The sequence below is a fragment of the Volvox carteri genome, assembly GCF_000143455.1.
Source record: "Volvox carteri f. nagariensis unplaced genomic scaffold VOLCAscaffold_11, whole genome shotgun sequence".
Classification (NCBI taxonomy): domain Eukaryota; kingdom Viridiplantae; phylum Chlorophyta; class Chlorophyceae; order Chlamydomonadales; family Volvocaceae; genus Volvox; species Volvox carteri.
In genome coordinates this window covers 1729452-1753576 of record NW_003307554.1, presented here as the reverse complement: position 1 = coordinate 1753576, position 24125 = coordinate 1729452, and the positions used below count along the sequence as shown (strand labels likewise).

The 24125-nt window shown below is 55.9% G+C and overlaps 5 protein-coding genes across 5 annotated transcripts; 3 read left to right on the top strand and 2 right to left on the bottom strand.

Moving 5' to 3' along the window:
- Positions 1–126: 126 nt before the first annotated feature.
- Positions 127–5145, top strand: VOLCADRAFT_104071 (uncharacterized protein; the record flags this gene model as incomplete). Its single annotated transcript, XM_002948831.1, has 11 exons — positions 127–266; positions 350–401; positions 478–782; positions 1462–1552; positions 1807–1902; positions 2311–2405; positions 2762–2954; positions 3188–3603; positions 4316–4366; positions 4533–4684; positions 4892–5145. The coding sequence occupies exons 1-11, from the start codon at positions 181–183 to the stop codon at positions 5143–5145; spliced, it is 1791 nt and encodes a 596-aa protein (XP_002948877.1). The 5' UTR covers positions 127–180.
- A 931-nt stretch (positions 5146–6076) lies between these two features.
- Positions 6077–12794, bottom strand: VOLCADRAFT_104070 (uncharacterized protein; the record flags this gene model as incomplete). Its single annotated transcript, XM_002948694.1, has 8 exons — positions 6077–6644; positions 7407–7673; positions 8035–8175; positions 8497–8639; positions 9275–9435; positions 9866–10043; positions 10474–11476; positions 12753–12794. The coding sequence occupies 8 exons, from the start codon at positions 12792–12794 to the stop codon at positions 6528–6530; spliced, it is 2052 nt and encodes a 683-aa protein (XP_002948740.1). The 3' UTR covers positions 6077–6527.
- VOLCADRAFT_104069 (uncharacterized protein) lies at positions 12734–16296 on the top strand. Its single transcript, XM_002948830.1, has 6 exons — positions 12734–12841; positions 12962–13501; positions 14025–14216; positions 14607–14681; positions 15011–15307; positions 15658–16296. Exons 2-6 carry the CDS (start codon positions 13010–13012, stop codon positions 15883–15885), a joined length of 1284 nt encoding a protein of 427 aa, XP_002948876.1. The 5' UTR covers positions 12734–12841; positions 12962–13009; the 3' UTR covers positions 15886–16296.
- Positions 16297–16800: 504 nt separating this feature from the next.
- On the top strand, positions 16801–19418 carry VOLCADRAFT_104068 (uncharacterized protein). The gene is made up of 6 exons (XM_002948829.1): positions 16801–17039; positions 17119–17185; positions 17301–17353; positions 17840–17934; positions 18121–18304; positions 18572–19418. Exons 1-6 carry the CDS (start codon positions 16872–16874, stop codon positions 18815–18817), a joined length of 813 nt encoding a protein of 270 aa, XP_002948875.1. The 5' UTR covers positions 16801–16871; the 3' UTR covers positions 18818–19418.
- Positions 19419–20234: 816 nt separating this feature from the next.
- On the bottom strand, positions 20235–24040 carry VOLCADRAFT_89185 (uncharacterized protein; the record flags this gene model as incomplete). The annotated part of the gene is made up of 4 exons (XM_002948693.1): positions 20235–22241; positions 22674–22813; positions 23185–23394; positions 24001–24040. 4 exons carry the CDS (start codon positions 24038–24040, stop codon positions 20235–20237), a joined length of 2397 nt encoding a protein of 798 aa, XP_002948739.1.
- Positions 24041–24125: the final 85 nt, after the last annotated feature.

Here is a 24125-nt window from a genome sequence, read left to right as displayed (position 1 = left end):
ATGCTCTTCTTTAGTGGCAGAATAATGTGAATTGCATAGGTGCAACCAACTTCAACCGTCGCCGTATAATCTCCCTAACCACTAGACCCAGTAAAGCAGTCGAAAGTTAAAAAATTGCTACGGGCAAACCGAAGCAAGAGCTTAAGTAAGCAGGCGGTGTTGTACCAGCTGTTGTTCAGGATGAATGCCGCGTTGAGGTCTACTTGCAGTTCCAGTTGCGCTTTGGCGAAAATATCCACCAATAATGCGCTATGTTCCTTACCAAGGTCAGGATATCAAGGTCGCAATATTAATTGCGACAAGAGCCCAATGAGTGCTGCCCGACTTTGGCCTCGCCCTCTTTGTACAGGTTCTGTGCACAGCCCTTCTGCGGGAGCGCCTTAGTAACACGAGCCGTTTCGGTAGGAAGGGCGATCTGTTAGGCACGGGCTTGCAAGCGATAAGGCTGACCCTTATGCCCCGTGCAACCTTGTGCAGAAGCCGAAATTCGATTATGAGGAAATATTAGTACCATCTCATGTCTGTCGATCGATGGATCCTCGCGGAGGCGGCAAGGCAGCCTCGGGCTTTCAGTTTAACGTCGCTTACGCGGCCATCGTCGGGGCATACGGGTTGCTCTTCCTCTTCAAGAACCCGTACATTTTTGCGGCGCTATCAATATTGACCATTATCCCGCAAAATTCCGCCATTACATCGCTTAACAGCCTCGTCATCCTGTTCTACGATAGCGGCTTGTTCATGAACTTTGCGGAGGCAGTCTACTGCGTTCGGCTGATGACCTGGTTATCCATCGCCTGCACCTTGATTTCTTTTGCGATATTCTCCTAGCCTTGGCCACAGCAGTCGGCCGCACCAATCTGCTGCAATGCGGTGTTTGTGAGGTGTGGTGTGGAGAGGGGAGAGCTATCTATTAATTTGGACAAGGGTTTATATTACTTTTTCTTTGAGATTGATGATCCGCGCGCATGGAGGCGCACGGTGGCTTTGATGTGCAGCTGACGGCTTTCACAGGGCTCATATCTAGTCCAGCGATTCGTACAGCAGAGCCAAAACTAGCTCATATCTAGTCCAGCACCGTACAGGCTCCCCTTATTCTCATGGAGTACTGCTTCGGGATGCATTGTAACTTCATGTGTAAGGGAATTACGTCCCACGGGTCGAAATTATTTTGAAGTAGCACTACCCGCCGATGCCTTCGCGTACTTCAGCTTTTTTCCGGTGTCGCGCCCACAGTTTTTATGGAACTGCCTTCGTGGTTGCCACAGCATGTCTGCTTTTGTATGGCTTTCACACTACTCGGGACCATCAGCGCGGCCCAGCACTATCGTCAACGATACCTCAGGCTGTGACGGAACCAAGTTCCACCCTTGCTCTAAACACAGCTGACATCAATTTGAAGCCTGAAGCCGGTCCTATAGTCGACGCCGACGTTTGGTGGTTCGCTCCTTTCTTGGATCACAGCAGCTTTGGAGTTGAGGCTACGGGTTATGTCCGTTCCCTGCTCCGAGAACAGCTGTTGCCGAGTCGCAGGCTACACGTGGGCCTTCTGCAGGTGTGGCGAGGTGCTGCACCACAGTGCCCTCTCGTGAGCCTAGCTCTGTCAATTTGCACGCAATTTGGATACGGCGCCTACGGTTGGGTCACGCCGTACAGGGCGAGGAATGCCTCTGTGTTCCTGGCTCTCGTGAACTCAATCTCATGTAAGGTGCACACAGATACGGCATCCTGGCGCATATGGTCTCAACGAACGCCCATTGCCACGCGCAAGTGCACTTGCTTCCGCGCCCCGGCTGCCATGATGTGCAGAACGATTGTGTGGACCAGCAGGGGGGCCTGATGGAGGAACGTGATCACACGCAGCTGCTGGAGCTGCACGGATCTCCGTCTGAGCCAGCAATTGTGGTGGGGCGCTGGAGCCGGGGGCCCGGGGTTTTGGGGCGGGCTGGTTAGTCTGGCTCCGTCTAGTGCCATGGACAGTACTCGAGATTTCCACCCGGGACATCTTCCCTTTTGTGTTTTTGGGAAGGCGGAAACAACACTTCGTGCGTTGCAGCGCGCTAGTAAGACCACCAGTGGCAGCATTCGTCCGGTCCAAACCAAAGTCTATAGTTTTTAAGAAAGAAAGTGGCCCGAAAGAGATACGCTAAAACGATTCTCCTCTTGGAGCCCGTCCAGGCTCGAGGTCCGGTCGGGACCCCTGGTCACAGACATCTTCCGTTGTGATTGCTTGGGCTTTCATAGGGCTATATTGGCAGATGCCTAGGAAGCGCATGCGTCCTTCAAGTCTTCCACATGCATACGCCGCCACAGGTTTGCCATAACCTACCGCCATTCCTGGGGCGGCCGACGCCTCGTTGGCGCAGCTGTGAGCCCTGCCCCCCACCTGGTTTACGAGAGCTGGTTCGGTACGCCGTCGCACGCGCGATGGCAGAAACCAGCAGGTGGAGTAAACGAGGGAGTGATCGAAAGTTGTTGCATGTCTGCAATCAGGAGAAGAAAGGGTAATCCAGGCTGCCCCCGCAGGTGCGGCCAGCACGAACATAGACCATCCCTGTGGATGGTGCAAAAACCAACCCATTTCCCAAAGTTGACATGCGTAAAGCCTGTCCGCACAAAAGACAACGCTTTTGATTTCGGTTGTGGCAGGCGCAGTACTGCCACTTAGGTTGCGTCCGCTGCGGATGTTTCCATCGCCCAAGCCAAGCATGCGAATACGCTGGCCACAGCCTTGTCCAAGCCATCGGTCGCCGTCACCGCACAGGATACCTGCTGATTTTGTGGCCGCTCTCAACTCAATGGACGAGATATGGGTTCCCACGGAGGCGTCTCGCATCGCACTGAGCAACTCGGGTGTAGTGCGGTCCCTGCATGTGGTGCCGCTGGGCATCGACACCCAGGAGCTCGACAGGACCCGCGTGCGACCGACGGCACTGCCACCGCCCAACGCTGTGCAGGTATACAGTGCAGGTACCCATCCAATTCAAAAACGACGAGACATTTTTGGTACCGTGTTGGTATTTCTCTGTGACTGTGACGCGGGCACCTGCACTTGTTGACGCGCTTCAATAAGCAATGTGCACAAAGTTGTATGGAGGACTCCAATGTTCCTGCTTTAGCAGACACCCCTAGAGTTCTCCCTCCAGGCACGCGCACCCACACTTGACGGGCTCTGCTCATGCGCTGCAAGGTGTTCGGTCCGCTCAGTGGACGCAAGCCCTCCTTCGCCTTCATCTCAGTCTTCAAATGGGAGCTGCGCAAGGGCTATGATGTGCTGCTGCGGGCCTTCCTGGAGGAATTTGGTGCTGCATCGCGACATCAGGTTTCGGCGCCTGAACGTTTCCGCGAGGAGGACAGCGATTTTAGTGGCACTGCCAAGGCCAAGCACCGGTCACATCAGCCCAGTGGCAGCGCGCTGCGCCCCACTGGTGTACAGGCGCTCACGAAGACGGCCGCGGCGACCGGTGATTGTGAAGATCCGGACGTGGCACTGTACATTTTGACCAAGCCCTTCCTGCCTGGGGAACCAGGACCGGGCCTTGAAGGTATGCGGGGTGTCATGGTAGTGACAGGCAGTTGCTACCAAAGGTTGGGCGGGCATGGTAGGTGGGGTCTCGAGTCGGGGATTGCGAGCAGGAATGGAGGTGTCGAATTGGGTTCCCTCGAGCTAGCCAAGTATGCTAAGCATGTGCTCTGCTGTGCCGGACGCATTAATCAAAAGACCTCACACTAGAGGAAAAACGCTAACGCAGAATTCTGGCACAACAGGCAACATCAAGGGGTGCGCCGGCGGGTTCACAGCAGGGGACGCCAAAGCATGCGTTGATGCGGTGGCGTCTGCATGGTGCATTGGATTAGTGAACAGAGGGAACCCTCACCCTGCCTGTAACGGTCCAAATTAAGGAGATCCTTGCACCTGCCGACAACCAAACTAGGTTCTCCACGATCCTCTTGTTAACAATAGCAAAGCACCAGAACCCCTCGGGTCTATTACTGCTGTCATCATTCACTGGTATATGAGGGTCGGTCACATCTATCCGGCCTTACGACCTTTCCCTTAACTGCCGCAAACTCCCTCCTTCGCATCACCAACTTTCCAGAGCGCATGCGGAGCTGGGTTACGGACGTCCTGGGCCGCCAGCTGGATCTGGATCCACTTCGAGGGCCCCGTTTGTACGTCGTGAATGGTCACATGCCGCGGAGCGACTACGTGGCGATGCTGGCTGCGGCGGACGCCTTTGTGCTGCCCACCCGTGGCGAGGGCTGGTAAGTACTGGATTCTTGCTTCATGCGTGGCGTTCCACACGCCAATCTCCAGATTTCGGCAAATCGCTTCTTTTCGTAGAGCACTTGCAGGTGCCCGTGTGAGGTGTGTTGTAGTATGCAAATCTTATGCGCGAACGCAAGGCTTGCCAGCCAGTAAGCTCTGATGGGTGCTTGGTTATAGTATTGCGGCATATGCTGCATGTACTGGGGAATGCCGCCAGTAAGGCCATCATACACGCAGATTGCTCCCTGCGTTTTGCCATTTACAGGGGCCTCCCCATTACGGAGGCCATGTCGTTGGGCCTAACCGTCATTGCAACCAACTGGTCTGGGCCTTCCGCCTATTTGGACGAGGAAGTGGGCTACCCGCTGTCGTATAGGTTGGAGGCCGTGCCTTCGAGTGAACCGTACTGGTACCAGGGTACGTCGGGAATTTCGGCATCCAAATTAACGCTTCAAATTGTCCCGCCCACAGCTTCAAGGTCTGATGAAAGGGCTGGCGAACGGGATGTAATCGCTGGCATGTTAGCAACAACCGGGAATGTATTACAACGGACGACTGTGTTGGTCAGCACGAGTAATGGATGAGTGGCTTGTGAAATATGTTGTATGTCGTGACTGGCTGCAGGCAGCCAGTGGGCGGAGCCGTCGGTAATTCACTTGAGGCAGCTCATGCGCACCGTTGCGAGCTGCAGCGGCCGCGGGGATGCCAAGGCTCGTGGCGAGGCGGCCCGGCAGCGCGTGATAGAGCGGTACTCCCAACCCGTTGTAGCCCGGCTGGTGGCGGCAGAGCTGCGACGCATCGCTGACTTGACCCCCATACGCGGTCAGGGCGCAGGTGCACGGCTGGGCAAAGGCTTTCTAAAGGCCGAGTTGGGGTAATTAGAGGACTTGGGACACTTAAAAATTGCTTCTCGTGTTGCTGGCAGCCATGAGGCGGCTTAACTTTGTTTTCCTTAGATTAGAGGATGGGCGCCTCACGTTCTACCTCCCCACGTTGTAGTTGCCACGTACAGTGATTCAAGGAAACGATGATAGCATAGGCGTGTGACGTTTGGGCGTCTACCAGTGCTGGAGATGTATGCCTGGACTGGGGAACCCTCCTTGACAAGTCACACGCGGATCCAGAGGCAGCACCGTGGCGTGTGCCAAGCCATCTGATACGCTGTACAGCGGAGCCATGACCCGGCATGTAATTAAGCCACCCGATCCCTAGACCGGTCTGCACTGTCTAATCCTTTCGGGTTTACCTTGCAACACTGTCCAGTTAATAATTGAAACGGAGTGCATCGTCCATTTACAGCGGCGAGCGCATTCATACGGAAGACTTGGGGCTTAGCACATTGGGATAACGCCAACCCACCCCAACCGGCCAACTCATTCGCTAGATGGAGCAACAAAGCTTCGACTTGCGTGTCCTCTGGCACTACCCGAAGGATATATGCCCAGAGCAAAACAGGGTTGGAATTACGCATGCTAACATGTAAAGCCCTCGACCACCCGGCGTGTACAACGGAATCCACGCATCCTCGACCACATAACGTACGCACATAGATACGCACTTCTCCGGCCCAATTTATAAATAGGGGGGTCCTTGTGAAGCAGCTGCCCGCGTTTCTAAAGCACGTATGGTGTTGGATTGTAAGGTGCCCAAGTACGTTTGCGAGGAAGAGAATGTGGCCAGGAATATATACACTTGTACACGCGCAATTTGTGAATCGCACGCGCGCACCCGCGCGGTGAAATTCGCTCCTGGCTTTTGGGGCGTGATGTACGGACCTTTTATTCGCGAAGTACGACCGGACACATTTGTGCGAGGGGCTGCTTAAAAACATTTACTTTTCCAACGAAACGCTCTGTTAAAGTCTTCAAGGGTTATGTTCTAGTGCATCTATTGCTCGCATCCTTGCGTTCTGCATCCTGTCCGGCGCATGACGCAAATCCCTAGCAACGTACGCTGTTCGTCCCGAGGTTCTTCCTGGCCGCCAAAATCCGCCAGGGACGGCCCACAAAGCCCATACCAGTGTCACATGCCTGTGTTCATAGTTGAGATCCTGTATGCGCAATATGAACTTGGACAGTTCTCGACATCCGTTGAAGTATTCCATCCAACCCGCTTGAGTCTCGAAAATCAGGTTCACTTGCGCATACACAACGCCTACGCTCGCTACCAGCCTGCCTTGCCTGCAAATCAAACGCCGTAATCCAATCTTCGCTGATCGTTTCAAGCCTGCCAAACTGGGGACGCAATCTGACTTGGACCTTCATAATTGGTACACGAGAGACGGTGCCGCCCAGCCCACTGCGCTGCGCCATTCGCGGATGGCATTCTCGATCATCTGCAGCACGCGCTGTGAGAAGAAGTTGCACCGGCGCAGAACCTGCATCGCAACCGTTGCAGAAGGGTTTCCGCAGTGAGCAGTCGAGTAAGCAGCCGACCTTCTCAAGGTGATGTATGAGGCCCCTGTGCTCAGCCCAGGCTTTGACGACCTTAAACCGTCCACAGGCGGGGTCTTGGTGTAGGTGACTGGTAGGGGTGCCCGTATCTGGCCTTTATCCTGATCCCCAATCGCAGGCCGTGTCTAGAATCTTCTCTTTAGAGGAGGTGCTGAGCAGAGAATGAATCTAGCTGTTTTGGGGCTTTCCGAGCCGTGTTACGGGGACGCGCTGTTGTAACTCTTTCGGGCCTCTGTTGGTGGTCCATACATAGTTTCATTTGGATATCAGGTGACTTAGCTCCAGTTAATTTTCCATTAAATCATCCATTTACGCAATTCTATCTAGGTGGAGGCCAGGAGTGCGGCATGAAGTGTAGTGTGCGTGAACTTGGGTGCACCGAGTCAACGCCCAACGCCCGGATGCGTTAGGGTCATGTCCTCATGTCTTTATGCTTAATGTGATAGTTTCCTTAGTATAGAACTTGAAAAATGAGCGAGATGGCGCAGCGGAAGCGTGCGGGGCTCATAACCCCGAGGTCCCTGGATTGAAACCAGGTCTCGCTAGTCATGCTGGTGAAACTCGAAGAGTATAGTCACTCATCCTCATCGTAAACCAATTACCCTATAAGCATGTCATACCCATCTACTACCGATTACGGAATGTACTATTTTCCGAGTCTACTATCTACCCTGCACAATCATTACCTTCAAAGATATTGGACCCGCTGCCGCGTCTTTCCCAGGTAGGAGGACGAGCGTCTCATCCATTGCGGTCTCGTCCATAGGATTGCAGTCTTCTTTACCGCCAGGCGTGTTTACACTGTGTACATCCGTCGTAGCTGCGGGTGCCGTACTAGGTGTGGGCCGCGCCGCCAAATTGGCCTGGCAGAGCGCCCCGTCCTGGGCAGAGAGTGCCACGTAGGGGCTCCGCTCAATCGCTGCAAGCAATTGGGGTGTGATGCGCACCCACACCTGCGGCAATATACATAAGAGCACGAAATTCTTTCACCTAAATCAGACGCAAATAGCTTCACGTACGACGTGACATGACCACCTCTTAGATCAGCAGCCATACCAAATCGTGGCGTCCGGGCCAAAGCATGCCGACCTTAAGCAGCAAGCAACGACCGACAACATCTTCCGTTGACTGCTCTGACCTGGGAAATATTACGGCACGAAAGACGGCGACGCGTAATGAGCTTCCAACACCCTAGGACAAGTAGCCCGCGCTGCCGTGCGATGGAACCTATCCAAACACGTGGGTGGTTTGCTACACAACCTCGGACCGCGTCGTCACCTGTTGGCACGCACAGCCAGACCCCTGTTACCTGACCTTGCGCACGGGACACAAGAGGTCAGATGTTCGGTACTCGGCCTTGTAACGCATCTTGGGACAGGTGTGGATATAGAAGCCCATGTAGTAGTAGTGCAGATCAGGCGAAGTCGGAATCTGCCGTTGCACCCACAAGATTTCCTGCGCCGTACGTAGCCACCGCGCACAACGGGGCCAAAGGCGAATCAGCGCGCATGAAAGATTTGGACCGTTCCGTAGCAAACCAAGTTACCAAGCAGTTGCATCGCCTTGGAAGTTCTATCCCTGAAGCTGCTGCTCCTGCCATACCGGCACGGCCGCACCCCTTAACACCACAAAGACGTAAGCCGCCCTAGTCATTCGGACACGGAACGAAGCATCCTCGCAACGCGGAGTGACCGTTCTGGCCAACTCGCTGAATGAGGACTTCGCGTGGTGGCCTGTCGAACCCCTCGGCTGCCCTCCGCTTCACTCCTGTCGAACCCCTCGGCTGCCCTCCGCTTCACTCGCCTGCAGAGCGGAGAATCTACCCAGTGCCAGTGATGCCAGGGAGGTATCCCAAAAGAAGTACACGGAGGACAGGCAGCGGGGCAGCACATCCACGACGCCCACAGCGATCAGCTTTCCTGCGGGGTACGAACACACAGCACTTGGCGACGAGTGGTAGGATCAGGTGATGGGCCCCAGGGCCCTCGACAGATGCAGACCAGCCACACGTGATGGCACGTGCCTTTGAATTCGCACGTCCGGATTTGCGCGATTGGCCCTGATTGGCCACTTCTCCCGCAACGTTCATTTAAAGGCCCAGATGGTTTTCCTTTTTCCAGGGACTTGCATGCCCTATGCAGTACGCTCTGCGAGGCCATTCATGGATGCTGCAGTGATGGCCGCATGACAGCATGGAAGTCATTCTGAATCCATTATTAGACGTCTCAGCATGAAAATTCATAGAGTTATGATGGAAATATGGGATTTTTATGGGGTTTTTTAAGGCGCTGTTTTTTTTTATAGTTTTTTCTTTTTGGGGCTGCGACTTCTTGTATTACTCCGTCAGTGACAGTTGGTTTCTTTGTTACCATAAACAGCGACTGCAAAATTAATTTTCATTGCATACTTCCTTCTTTCTTGCATGGTTGAACCCTTTTAGAAGAAATTAAGATCAGGCGGTGATCATGGCGTAGAATTCATTTCCGGAGGTCGAGCTACTCCATTGTGATTGTCTTCTCGCGACCTCCTGACTAGCGGTAACCCCACGGCTCACCGTCCAGCCAGTACTGCTGGTGGAAGGAGCCGTAGCCGCACTCGGGCGCTGAGCGGTCCCTATCGCGACCCACATGGGGCAGCGGGGAGTCCACCAGGAAGCGCGTGTACGACGCGCGACTCAGCTGATATGGCTCGTCCCCATGCTGTGCCATCTGGTACCTGCACGCAGAGGGTCCGCATGTACACGGGCATTTACATGGACGATCATATTATTAGACGGGTCCGAGACTGCCCCGCGGGAGCCGCAACGGCAACCGTCGTCCTCTGCACCGCTGGTATGTGTGTGTGTAGAGAAAGTAGTTATAGGGGAAGGTTTCCCGCCTAGCTGGATGCTCGCCGCGGTCAAACAACTATACCCGCCTCTGGAGCCCTGGAGTATCCACGGAGGATTCGTCCTACCAACCTTACCCGCGGGAGTGCCCCCGGTTCGCTAGCAACTACTGTAGCTCCAGTCTTGCCCTAATCGCTGTGCAGGACCATCCACGCAAGCAGCTCAGGAAGGAAAGCAAGGGCTGCATCTTAACAGCTAACGGCCAGTCAGGTAACGGCCATCCCATGCCAGGGAACGCCCTACTGCTGACAACCTTACTTCTTATACAGCTCAAACTCCTCATCAAGGAATCGGCTGGGCACCATCCGGATCTGCAGTCGCCCGCTGGGCATTGCCAACGAGTCAGGGTCCGGGCTGCTGGCAGCTGGAGTGCCAGCCAGCGCCGTCGTGTGTCGCGACTTGGTCTGGGCCGTACTCCCCGGCGTCGGCGGGGCCGCTGTGGAGGGTGCCGGTTGCGCAGCAGAGGCCAGGGACCGCGCGTTTAGTTTGATAAAAGTAAACTATATACTGGAAAACACACCGCTAACACGACACTCATCTGCCAGAGGACGGAACTAATAAAAATATATATAAATATAAGCACATAAAACATATATTAAGCACTAGTACGGGTAACAACGTCTGCATTCTCAACAACGAACATGTTCACGCACTATAAGCGCACACTATGGATCGCATTATGATTGTGCGCAGTTGCCGGATTCAAATCTTTCACAGCTCTCGTGGGTGAAGTCATCGTGTATGAGCGGCTGGTCCCCTGCGGCCCCCCCCCACACACACAAACACGCACATGCGCACGTGGAAACGCATCCATCTGGCCTGGCAGGCCGCCGCAGCCCGGCACCCCGCGAGCGTGAAGAAGTTACCTGTGCAAGGCTGGTTCCGCGGAACGGCATTGGTCCGCAAGCTAGGCCTAGGGTTAGGGCCGGAGCTCAAGCTGCGACCGCTGCACACGTGCGACGCTGTGGCCGGGCCCTGGGACTGTGCACCATTGACCTCGTCCGCAGCCGCTGCCACTTCACTGCCACCAGCCACAGCTGCAGTAGCAGGTCCATTACTGTTGTTGCTTGCATCGATGCCGTCGCCGCTGGATAGTGGTAGCCGCAAGCGGATATTTAAATGGCCGTTCGCAGCGTACGCCTCAGGCTTGCCCACTGTATGCCACTCCCACGCCGCCAAGCTTCCGCTCAGCCCCGGGCCACTAAGCCGCGCTACCTGGGCCCCCCCCTCTGCGGCAGTCCCATCCTCAGTGCCACCAGAGGAGATGAGGGCGTTAAAATGCCTAGCGAGCACCTCCGCCACCTTCTGCGCTGAAAGCGCGCCCTCCGGCGGCTGGAACGCCTTGCCCAGCTGCTTAGGCAGCTTTGACATGTCCGGCTGACCAGAGAGGTGTGCTGCACCACCACCGCCACTGCTGCAGCCGCCATCCTGGGACCTCCCACCTGTCGTCGCGGCGGCAGAGCTGCCCCTGCGCGCGATGGCCGCTGCCATCTGGAACGCCGCCGATGATGTAAAGCGGACGTCGGCTGGCAGCGACTGGCGTTGCTTATCGGTGCAGCAGCGTACAGCTGGATTTGGGTAAGGGGCGTTGCCGGCGGCGGTCGGCAGGTCACCCGCTGCCACCGCTGCCTGCACTGCCGCGACAAGGATCTGCTCCAGCAGATCCAACGCTGGAGCAGATCCTTGCTCCAGCGCCCGCTTTTCCATCACCGTCAACGGACCTGCCTCTTTCCTGCGCGCCACCGTCTCTGCGGGGACATCACAGTGCGCCGGCTGCAGGGGCCCCTGGCGGCTGCAATCCGCGGCACTACGCCGCCGCCCTGGGCCGGGTTGGGCTCCAGATACATCCGTCTTGCCGCCCGCGGGGACCTGCAGGGTCGGCAGATCACAAGCGCTGACAGGTGCTGTGCCCGTGCCAGCTGCAGCATCGCCGCGGCCGCCAGTATCCTTTTCCCCGGTTAATTCTGGTGTCTTCCCTGCAGCAAAGTTATTGGCGATAAGAGTCCTCCTGTGAGCAAAAGTGCCGTGGTGGAGCCTCCTTAAAGCATCACCAATTACATTTCCTGTAGTGTCACCACTATGTTTAATGCGCGGACCTGCCCGCTACATCCCTTCAATTGAAACCCATTACTTGATAGGCCTTGTTCCCGATTTGGGTCGTGCCATACTGGCGCGGGCGCCCACGCGAATGCATTTAAGGACATGAAGCAACCTGAATGCGGGTGAGGATCGGACCTTCGAGATAGCGGCGCCATTTGCGGATCAAGCGCCGCTGTCCCTTGTCTGGGGTGAACTGCTCCACATCCAATCGTATTGTGTAGGCTTTGCAGCATGAGTTCGCGAGGTCCGGCTGCACGGGGAATACCAGTTACCATGGAGTTGGATTATGGAGGTTAGTAAGCTGCTAAATCGTCCTGGGTGTGGAAATTTAAAACATATAAGCCATGATAGGTAAAGTATGTTGTGTGGGGGTAACTGCCACTGTCCTGACGTGCAGTCAGTTCGAAAACCGAAAACAAACCTTATAAAGATAGCATCCTGAACGGCGCCAGCCTTGATCAATCAGGTCTGCGTGCAACGCACTGCTGTGTGAGCGAGGGGTTTATGGGAAGAAGGACGTCTCATGCTCGTTACCTTGGTACGCATATACTGTCAGTTTCCGGGTGGGCATTCCATGCGACACCGAGGTGTCTGCACCCCCGCAATATCCACAGCTACTACATAAACCACTCCCGCTGTCATTAACCACGCTGAGCTCAGTCCTAGGGTCGGCCATCTCCGACACCCAGTGAGCTAGCTAGTGCGAAGACTAATGAGGACTTCTTCCAGGCTAAGAAAGTTGACGCTAATAAACCTGCATAATGGAAGAAAGGGCTACTTTCACAGCTGTATTTGCCGTACCTGCCGTCCGTTGTCTACCTCTTACCAGAATTGCGAAGCAATGCTCAAAACTAGTCCCTGTATCGAAAATGCATGCCATGCTTCCAGTTCCAGGGAACGGCGCTTGCCGGCGTTTTGCTGCCCATGGAAAAGGCTCATTGGTGCAACACCTGCATGTGCCCAGCGGACGATTTGTGCATTCCTCTGATCCAGAAAAACTCCCGATTGTTGAGGCTCCTCGAGCGTCTATAACGAATGGACTCACCGGGCATGGCGTGCTAGCCGACAGCTGGTACACCTCAACCATGATAATCCCCCGTCAAGTTGATTGCGTGAAGGTTGCCATGCTTGAAGGTACGCGTATTTGAGCCATGCATCAAGACTCCATTCCACGCCCATAAAATCCCACCTATCCAAACCTGCTTCACCGAATTCCGTTATTATCGCTCCATCCACGCTTACCACCAAGGAAAGGGGCGCGGCCTTGTCGCCACCCGGGACATTGCGTTAGGGGAGGTGGTGATGGCCACGCCACCGCTCGCCCTGGTGACCTCGTCGCAGCGACAGCGCCCCTCGGGAGAGCTCGTTGTTGATGAAATCCTGGAGCGCAAGCTATACGCCAGCAAATGGTTCTCGGTGCTATACGACGGGAGCAGCCGCTCTTGTAATGCCCAGTTCCAGTTGGCTCCCTGTGATTCAACATCCATCTTCAGTAATGCCACTGCACCAGGATCCGAAGGAACGGATGCGCCACGGGCCGAGCAGCCGCCAGAGCCAGTCCTGGCCTCGACACTCTCCCTTACCAAGGCAGGGCCAGCCGCAGCCGTCCCCCCAGCCAAGAAGAAGGGTTTCCTGGCGAGCCGTAGCCCAACTGCGCGGCGGGGCAAGAGCTCCCAGGCAAGTGCTGCTGCCGCGGTGGCGGCGGCGGCAGCAGGCGACTCAGGGGCCGCAGCCGCCGAGGCGCTTCCCATGCCAGACAGGCGCGAACAAACTCGCCTAGCAAAGGTTGTCAAGGTGAGTTTTGAGCGCCGTGTCGGTGCCCACTGTACACCACATGCTTGTGCCCGACTTCCTGTCGTGCCATGTGGCGACACCTGAGGAGCCATTCGAGGCCCGTGACGCCGCCAAAGAGCATGCACCGGGACCGCGTTGAGTACGGTGCCGAGGGGAGGCCCAAGCTTGTGCAAATTGTCGCTTCGTGCTGGGCACACTTTCCCCGGGCAGCTAGGAGCAAGGGCTAGGAGCAAGGGCTAGGAGCAAAAGCAACGCATGTGCATCTGGCGCGTGGTTGATGTACTTGATGTACTTGTATTTCGTCGGCCTGCCTTGCTCCCGATCCTGACTGCACCACCACAAGCATGCTTCTGCCAGAATGTCGTTTTCCCACGATAAAGATGCGGCAGCTTGATGACGTATCCGTTTTGTTTGCTCTCGGTTGGCCTTCTGCCTTAGCACCTTAGCAGTGACTCCTTGCTGTCTTTTGCTATCTTGCTTGTTTGTCCGCGCTCCCGCCTCCCGGGTACTTTGGCGGTCCCAGTTTAACTGCTTTGGGGATGATGCAGAGGACCTGGCGGCATGTGAGTGCCGTGGCGAGCAGCCCCGCGGCCACATCGGGCTGTGGCCCGAGTTTGCGCTGCTCAACCACTCTTGTGCGCCCAACACCACAAACTTCGTCATCGGCGGCTCCATGGTCGTGCGAGCGTGTCGGAGAATTAAGGCAGGGGAGGAGGTAAGCTGCAGGCAAAGAGATGGGCAACGCACGAGATGATTGTGAGACCAGATTTCCATGCCGGGGGAGGGATTTGCAGGCGGCGGCGGGACTGGTGGTCGGTCAAAGCCTGGATTGCTTTGCGCCTCTCAAGGTACCGCATGGCGTTTGTGGTGTTATGTGCGGAGGTCGATGGGAAGGAGTCTGCTCGGCACTGTCGCACCCTTAACGACAGCAGATTGGTGGTGCTTCTTGAATTGTTACAGAGTGGGAGGCTTCTGGGCCATGGGTGATGCTTCTGGTCGTGAAGGGCGCACGGATGCCTCATGCACCGTGCCTCATGCAGCCGCTGTCGACTAGAGTTGCGATGCTGTATCGCAGGTGACCATTTGCTACTTGGGCCGCCCCCAGCTGCTGCCCTTCAACCGCCGGATCGGCATCCTGTCAGAGGACTACGGCTTCGAGTGCAGCTGTGAACGGTGTCGGGTGAGCTGCCAGTTGGGTCCGGATTTGGGACCCGTCTGCGTGCCTAATAACGCGCTGTCCTGCGAAGCGCATTGCCGGACCTCACCACGCATATGCATCCTCTTCACAAAACTGGGCCCTCCTCACACCCACGTTCCCACCGCCCTTAGCGGCTGCGCGTCTTCTATATATATATTCTCCTCTCGACCTGTCATTTCTCCTCTCGACCTGTCCTGAACGCGGGGCGGCGCAGTGATGTACCATAACGCTATGGCCGTGATGGGGCAAATCGGTCTTCTATTAACTTTTTCACCCTTCCTTGACGACTGACATGGAGCCCCTTCCCACAGGCAGAGCAAGCGCACTACGAGAAGGTGGAGGACGTGTACATGGAGCTCTTCGAGGCGGTGAACGACAAGTTGGGGCCTGCTTTCCTGGAGGGGCGGGCAGTAGGCGACATGGAGGCCGTTGGGGACGTGCAGCGGGAGGTACAGTCGTGGTTGCGCCGGCTCTACGGGCTCTTCCGCAAGACCCTGCTAGCACCTGACGTACGACAGTATATCATCGCGAGCATGTACGACGCATACGACCTGTTGTTTTCCTGCGCAGCGGCGCTCGGACAGGGTGAAGACGCAAGCAGTTTGCAGGTGCGGATGGCGAGCTAGCGGAGTGTAGCGGTAGGTTGTCGGCTACCAATCTTTTGCGAGCACTCGTGGAAAGCAAGGCCGTGCTGTGTAGCCCTCTAACATTGGGCCACCTTTCGATCTTAACGGCAGTTGGATCTCAACCTACGCCGTACGCCCGCACCTGACAAAATGTTCAAGTGAAAACGGCCGGATAGCCCATGCTTTCTTTAATCGGGCTGGCGAGGCGAAACATGCATGCATAATCGTCCTGCTGCTTGCGTGATTGTTGCATCCTCCTGTTCCAGCACTGTTTGCAGCCCCTACCCGCTACAATGTAATCCATGCAACCCTTTCCGTGCGGCTGTCTGCAGGCGAGCCTCAAGGCCATCGAAGCGGTGTCCGCCGGGTCAGATTTACACGTGCTGCTTGCTGTGCGGCACTACGATTGCACAGTGAAGGAGCATGGCGACGGCAGCGGGCTGGCGGGATTGGCCAGGGAAACGCTACGGCGAGCACACGTGGCACGGTACGGGCCGGTCAGCGAGGAGATGATATCGAGGCTGATTGACCTCAACCGGAAGCTACACGTGGAGTCTTGAGGCGGGTGTGGGTCGGACGATATCTGGCACTCTACTTGGGCGAAATTGAGCTAGGGGATGGCTGTCAGCCGGCAAGAGCACGGCAGGAAACGTCGTATGCAGGTGTGAAAGGGTCCCCTTGGAAAGCAATTACCAGGTTTTTTCAATTGGCAGCCAAAGGAAGATTGCTGCCATAGTGCTGGGCCTCAGGATTGCGCTTAAAGGGAGGTTTGCCTGAAGAGCTTTTTTTCATAGACACCGAGACGGGTGCTTGTGTGGCGTGCGGGCAGTGCGAGTGGCGCGTGGGCAGCGGCACGGGACGCTCAGGGGGCATTTGCAGGGGCGCATGTACGTTGATGGTTGGATGGTGCAGGTCGATATGGTGGTCGTCGCACGACTGCTACTGAGGAATAATTACGTTAATTTAAGGGATATCGTGTAAAACATACCGAAAAGCGGGGCGCATTCAAATCCTGCAGAGACCTTCGAACCACGTTTTCCTAATCTATCTATAAGTTCTAGCCAGGTACAGAATACGACAACGCTTCGGGGCGAACTCTGTCGAATGAAGTGCCGCTAGCTCAGAAAAGGGCAAGATACTGCGACAACGTTGCGCGATAAGCATAAAATCGAGTGTAACATGCCACGTTGATACATATTATTGCAGGGAAAGCTTACATTTATAGGTAACGATAACAAAACGCCACAGCTGAGCGCTGTTGCAGCCGTAGGCGCACAAATGCGTTACGCTCGCCAACCGCAAGGGTTACAGGGATCCCGGAACTGTCAAATGGAACATCAGATGACGCATGCTACGTATATTTTGGTGCAAAGAAGCAGCCTCGCTTGGATTGCATGCATCCCAAACAGAAGCCGTACTGTCCAGTCGTTTATTCCAGAGCCCATATTGTTTTTTGCGTCGTTTCGTCCAAAAATTTTGTTGTCCTATCTTGATGAAAGGGCCCAGGATTCGCTAGGTTAAAGGTGGTTGCCAGCTGGACTTTCGAATGGCTTCCAAGTCGCGGCTTGCGAAGGTGTCCTTGCCAACTGACGCTGAGCCTGCTGCGGAGCTAGTCCAATGGAGCTGTAGGGAAGGCTATGTTTATGTGCCGATACCACCAGCTGGCTCAGCAGGACACCGGGCAGATAAATGGGATGTGGATAAATGGTTCAAGGTATAATTCTCAAATGTGATTGTATGAGGCAATCAAGTGTCAAGGTACAGTTCCGGCAAGCTGCCATGTCACGGTGCAGGCCCTCAAGGTGGAGCTGGTGGCGTCCGGTGACAACATGACGGTGCGATTAAATGATCAGGAAACAGGTATGGACGAATTGTTGATTGATGGATTGTTATCGGGATGGGTGTTGTGCGTCACTGCTGTTCCCTCCCGCTCCCGCACCCTCTCCCAAACCCTTGGCTGGCAAATGCATCGCAGGGGAGTTGTTCGCCGAGTGCCCCTTGCCAAGCGACGGAACACCTCTAACAACGGTAAGCTAGTTACATTTTTTAACGTTTCTTCTACGTGTTGATGCTGTCGTGCTGGTCCCTGATTGCACGTAGTGGTTTGCGGAATCGGATATGATAATGCATGTCCGTTCAAGTCGCGGCATAATACCATATCCAAAGTGCTGGGTTGTGTTGGATGGAACGCCAAAGGGTGTGCATGGTCAAGAGCGCAAGGCTCAGGATTCTTGGCACACACCCTACTAGCACATGGCAAAGCGTCATCCATTACTCTTGTACGATGTACGTAGCACTAAAGCTTGGTCGTAGATGCGTCTGCCAACAGCGGTCCAGTTTGGCCCAGATGTACGGCATTCTGGTTTGTGCTGTTGCCTTGTCATGTGATAACATGAGCCAAGCACTACTCATTTTCATGGCGTGACCCGCATCAAATGTACTTTATCGCCTCGGGCCGCCGTTCGAGACCAATCTGCCCCTCCTAATAATATTGATACCTCCTGTAACTTGCAGGCGGTGGAGCCCGTCGTAGACAGTAGTCGCTACTTCGTATTGCGTGTGGTGGACAAGGAGACAGGAAAACATGCGTTCATCGGCCTTGGATTTAGGTCCGGTCGCCGGTGCAGGGTCCGGAGATGCCTATTTGTTAGCAGGGCGTTGCACATTAGCATGGGTCATCGACTCGCCGAAAGGGAGCAGCACTGAGACACACGGTGGGGGAGCTGTCGAACCGGACATACACATGATGGGACGTCCCTTCACTTGCAACCCGCATACTAACCTTGGCCTGACAGGGAGCGCAATGACGCGTCGGGCTTCACCACGGGGCTGGATGAGTACCGCAAGTACCTGCGACGCAAGCAGGAGGCGGAGGCCATGAAGGCGGATTTCGAGAGGCAGGAGAGCGGTGAAGGTGGCCAACATCGTGATTACAGCCTCAAGGAGAATATAGTCATCCCGCTGAAGATAGGAAGTACGGTAGGCCTTCAAGACGTGAGCCGCAGGCAGTGTGCTACAGTTGGATTGTCACGAGGTTGCGTTCGCGTGTTTGTGAGGGTCCGGCTGTGGACAACAGCTGCCGCATGCGTGGCCCATGAGCTGCGATGGGTTAACCCTGCATGTCCTTGCGCAATACCTTTTCTTGTAAGCTTACCTTTAGGGCTTATATCCTGTCTTGCTTCTGCCAACCTCTAATCTATCTTCCTAACCTACTGTGACACTCTCTGCGCTCTGTTCTTGTCACAGAAACGCCACGAAGGTGAAGGCACTGGTGCAGGCCTAAGCGGGAGCAAAGCTGCGGAGGTCGTGGTGCAAGGAGTCGGGGCATTGAAGCTGGCGCCGCCACCAGCGGTTTCCAAAGCGACAAATGGCAGGGTAGCTGGCCGGTCCGCCGCCTCAACAGCGGGCCAGGCGGCAGTCCCCGCCAGCGGCACGGCTGACTCAGATGACACAAACGAGTGGGGAGACTTTACAAGTTCCCCAGCTTCATGATTTCACCTATTGTACATGCATCGGCACTGGACACGCACTGTGCCGCAGTGTATATTAACGTTGTCGTGTGCTAGGCCAGACCGCGTGTATGTTTAGCTAAACGAACGCAGTAGGCATATGCATGTTGCGCATCGTCATTATGTTTACATCGCCTCGTTTGTCACGGCTTGCCCAGCGCGTTCGTTGGCCGCATCCCTCTTGGCATGCAGACCACAAGGCTATCCTGGGCGCCTACCGGAAGGCCATACAAACCAAGGCCATACAAACCACACGACCATAATAAACGATATCTATGCATGTGCACATTCACGAAACTGAGGACATGAGGATGAGACTTTCAATTTCTCGACGAGGGACCTATGCGAATCTGGCAACAGTTTTCATCCTATCCACGGTCGTCGGCAGCGGGCTTTCATATCCGAGTGTGGTACAGTACGGTGGTTTGTACTGCTAGTACGGCAATGGTTATTAGGGTTCAAAAATGCACGCACAATGAGGCGTGGAGTTTGCTTCCAGTGAAAATGGATCCATCGATTTGCACTGCTGCTACGACCAACAGACTACCCATCTAGTGCGGGCGACGCCCTGCAACGTAAACGATAGCTTCTCGCGCTATTCCCAATGTTCACAGGCCATTCACGCCTAGGATTAATTAGAAAACAGCATCAAAACCTGTCTGCACTCTTCCTCCCATCTCTCCGACAAAGACAGAACAGCCAGACGGATCCACACGTCCTTGGCGGCGACAGGGCTTTCCTTCCCTCCTGCCTAATCTATCGTTTTCGTGTGGCGGGTAGCATGGACGACCACTTGACAATTTCTCCAGCGGTGAACATGAAACTCGTCTAAGACCCCCGCAAACTCACATCTCTCAGCATAATATGGTACAACAGCTTTCCCAGGGTACACAAATCGGCCATGGCTTCGCCAATCGACAACGACATCGGCCAACAAATCGCACGAACAATCTTCTTTACCTTCACCACACCTCCGTACTACAACAGATCTCGCCATCTTAATATGTAAAGCACCTGTCCGCATGCAAATGCACCGTGCGGATCTAGAAGTAAAAAAACAAATGAACGCAACGGCGCACAATGCGCTCCATGAAACTCCCTTACAACTTCATGCGCATCGCGAGGGGTCATGACCGTCGCCGGAGACCGTGGCATGACCCTCCCCCTTCGGACCACTGAACGTATTGCACATGAATAGTCCCTCAGGCACCATCTGCTCTAGCGTTTGCTCTAAATAACGGAATGAACCAATGAACGATGCAAGCTCTTCACGTGTTACCGTAAGCGCTGCACCCGCACATAGCGCGCCACAAAATGGAGTCGGCGCCCTGGCGAGCTGTGACATCTTCGCACACTGTACATCTTCTGCTGGCGTCCTTTAACAAGCACGCCTGACCCGCCTACTCCGCCGTATCGACGGGGACCTGCAGCGACATGAACACCAGCATCTCCTGCTCGTCCGGCAGCCGCGCCAGGTCAGCCCGGGCAATCAGCTGGCCCTGCCCAAAGTAGCCACCCGCCGCGAAGTCAGCCGTGAAATCGCCTGTGTCCCCCAGACACAGTCGGCCCTGCAACGCTGTGTTATCGGACTGAAACACGGAAAGCCGGCACCGGCCCCGCAACGACGCGTTTTGGTCTGTGTAGGCGAAGAACGGCCTGGACAACGCGGCATGCTGCCGTTGCTGCCACTGCTGCATTGGCGGGGGCGGCACCGGGTCAATCAACGGATGCTCCTGCGGAGGTTGGAGACGGCCGCGCCGACCGGGCCGAAGCCGGTGCGGTTGCTGTCCTCCAGCTTCTCGCCCTGCGGGCTCCATCTGCCTCGCTGGCGAAAGGCGCGCGCCCTGCCACAGCCGCAACAAGCCGGTCGCATTTCCCACAGCAGCACCTGCCAGGTGGCGCCCCACGAACAGCCCCAGATGGTCGCGCGAGCGGTCGCTGCAGCAGACACGTAGGTGCCACAGCGACCCCGCGTGCTGGTGCAAATCGGACTGCAACACGTCCTTGGGCTGCAGCTTCCGCAGCGCCCCGCATGGCAGGCGCCAACACATGCGAAACGCTCGAAAACGAAGCGGTCGCACCAGAGCACCGACCGGTACAGCCTCTGCAGCGTCCACTCGTCCGCTCCTGCTACCACCTCCCGCACCTCCAGCAATGGAGTGGGTGCCGGCTCGCTCGCCTGTTGCGGCGGCAGCCTGGCTCGATCGAGCATGGACTTCGACGTCAAGCCGCGTACGTTCCCACAAAGCTGTGTGCAGCACGTTCGCAGGTACCAGCCCTTCCCCCATAACTGCCATCAACTGCGGCACAGTAAGGTGCTCATACCGTACGGCTTCATGAAGCAGCATCCGTGCGCACGCAGCTACGGCCGCCGCTGCTGTTGTCGCTGCGACAGAAGACCCCGCGGTTACCATCGAAATCGCCCTCTGCGGCACGTCCACGACGTCCGAGCTGTCGTTACTGCCTTGGGTTTTATGAGAACGCAGTGGCGGCGACGACACTGCAGCCGTCGCAACCACTACCGTTGCATTCTTGCAAGGCGCCTTACCAGCCGTGTCTGTGACCGCATCCTCAATCCGGTGCTCCTCCGGAGTCGTTGGAACGGCGAGCTCGCATAGCCGCAGCGTGCTCCGGCTAGACGCCTGGCTGCTCGTTAGCACACTGGCAACGTCCACACTCGTGCACTCTGACGAGGACGTCCCCAAGGCACTTGCCGCCGGACTTGCGCTACCGACCAAGCTAGCGTCGCTGTCAGCATCACCGGCCACTGAACCCAGGCTTGCAGAGGAGGAAAGGCACCGACGGGGCAACGTGCAGTCCACTGCGGCACTGGCGCTAGCAGCGGCAGTGGCGGGCTCCTTTGCTGCTGCAACGGTAGGTGGAAGCCCAGGGCAGGGCAACCCGGCAGACGAGCAGGAACGGGCTAACTCCAAATGCCCTGCCAAGCCCTCATCAGAGAGCCGCAATGCCGAGGTAAGCATGCGCTGGACCTCCAGCGTTCCTGAGGCACCGCCGCCGCTGTGGCCATCCCCACCCGCTCCGATAGCTCCGTCTGCACCGCCCTCAGCTCCGCCTCCTGCCGTCTCTTCCGCTGCTGTAGTTGCTGCCGCCGCCGCCAGCGCGCCCGAAGGAGCTGCAGCCGCTGCAGCGGCGCAGATTTTAGCCACCTCTTTCACTAACTCGTACCTGTCGTACTCCGTCGGTACGGCAAGGTGGTCGGACGACATAATGTCCAGCAAGATTCTGGGCTCAATGCGGGCGAGCGCGGGCGCCCAGGCTGATAGATTCTGTGGCAGGCGCAGCGCCAGGAGGCGTCGGCATGAGGACGCCAGCATGTCGGATGCCTCGCCGTGGTCGGCACGTGTTGCCCATAGCAAGCACGCTGCCAAGTTGTGGGGGTCAAGGTGCTGTACCGACGAACGTAAGGAGAACGGTGATGCGGGAAAGCATAACACATTTGTTAATGTGGACATGATGAAGATGAAGATGCCGTGGATAGGTTAAGACCTATGCCAGCAAGCGCGTGGATAGGGGTGCGGGACCCGCGCTCAGCGGAATGCAAGCTTTGAGAAACAATTTTAAGCTTTGGCGGTGCGCCGGGAAGATCGGTGAGGATGAAGGACAAGTCAGAACCTCGGAAAGGTATGAGGGCAACACCAGGAAGCTTGCGCGCTGCCTGGCGGCGGTCTGCGTGAGCTCATATCGTGAGCCCAAATCGAACTTTTTCGTCTGTTCAGCAGAAAGATGTGATGCAACGCCCTCGTCACTAATCAACTTTCGTCAGTGAGTTGGCGCCTTGCAGAAGGGAACCTCCGTCAGCCAGGATGCCTGGCGCGCACCTGGGCCACGAATTCCACGCAAGCCGTCTGTACGGCGATAACTCCCAGGTAGTGTGCCGCTGCGAGCACGTCAAAGGCATTCTCGCTGGTGATGATCACGGTTGGCGATGCGTAAAAATACTCGAGGATCCACTCGAATCCTGCGTTCACATGGAGGCGTCACAGGTTAACCCAGTTGGCTGTCTGTGTAGCACCACGGCTGGTGGTGGTGGCGCTTGGTTGGTAATTGGTGATGAGCACTGCATCCAAAACCCAGGGGCGCTTTGCACAGTGTTGACACCACCCAGGATAGATTGTTCTGTAACCCCCTTCTTCTGGTCAGGGGCGCCAAGGCCGGAGCGACGTAACCACTTGGCCCCCCTGACTCAGGGATCAGGCGAAGTACATTACAATGAGGTTTCTGCTCCCCAGTGATGATGGCGCCTGACAGGTCGTGCGCGCGTGTTTAGGCTAGTGGCATATCCCGTGTCCGCACGGCCAAGCGGGCTCCAGGCTCAGCGCACGCACGCACCTTTCTGCGTTACATCCTCGCCCAGCACTAGGTCATGGGAAGGTAGGCTTGACCATTCCTCCTCTGCGTAACAGCCTCGCCCAGAGGCTGGTTGCCAAGAAACCCACGACCACAGCGTTGCAAAGTAAGCACTCTGCGACGCTAGGATAACTCTATGTGCAGGATAAGCCTTTCCAAAGGCCTTAAGGACAACATCTGGAAACAGGCGTGCTGTGTACGCGGTTGAATGAAGGGCGTCACAATAGGTACCAGGGCTGCGCAACATATGCACCACCTAAGCTCGCTGGCCGGGTCTTTAATGACATAGGTAAAATCACTTGTCACGTTTCAGTGCGGCCCCGCAGAGGAAACGGGCACGGAGGAGCTGAACTCGCGTCGACCAGAGGAAAAAAGGCGGGATGTCGACACAGGAATTCCGGCGCCAGAGGGATATGCAAAATAAACAACTTTGTATATCGATCGTTTGTATGGGACAGAACTGTGTACAACGCGCCTATGACGCACGGTGACCTTTTGTTCGACAAAGTGCCGGAGCACGGCAAAATACTTTTCTGTTAACGAAATCCCGACGGAAAATCATGTGCAGTGCATATATAATTGTTGATGATTTATTGGGACGGGTCATTATAAAAGTTTTGGACTTCCACGAAATGTCGCGTTGGTCAATTTGCAATCGTCAAATAAATAATGCCTTCCTTGTCCGTGCCATCTCATCTGCATTATTGTGAAAGATACCCGGTAAATGTCCTTGGTTAGGTTCTGGGCAGGTCGCTTTATGAGGAGACACCGAGTGACACACCGGCTACACGTGCCTACCCACCCTTAACCCGCCCACCCATGACAAGGGACAAGTCATACTTTCTGCCTATGTGACCTGCTGTCGCCCTTTCGATTTGCGTTTCCGACTGTTAGCAAGTATATATATGAGCCGCTTCATCGTT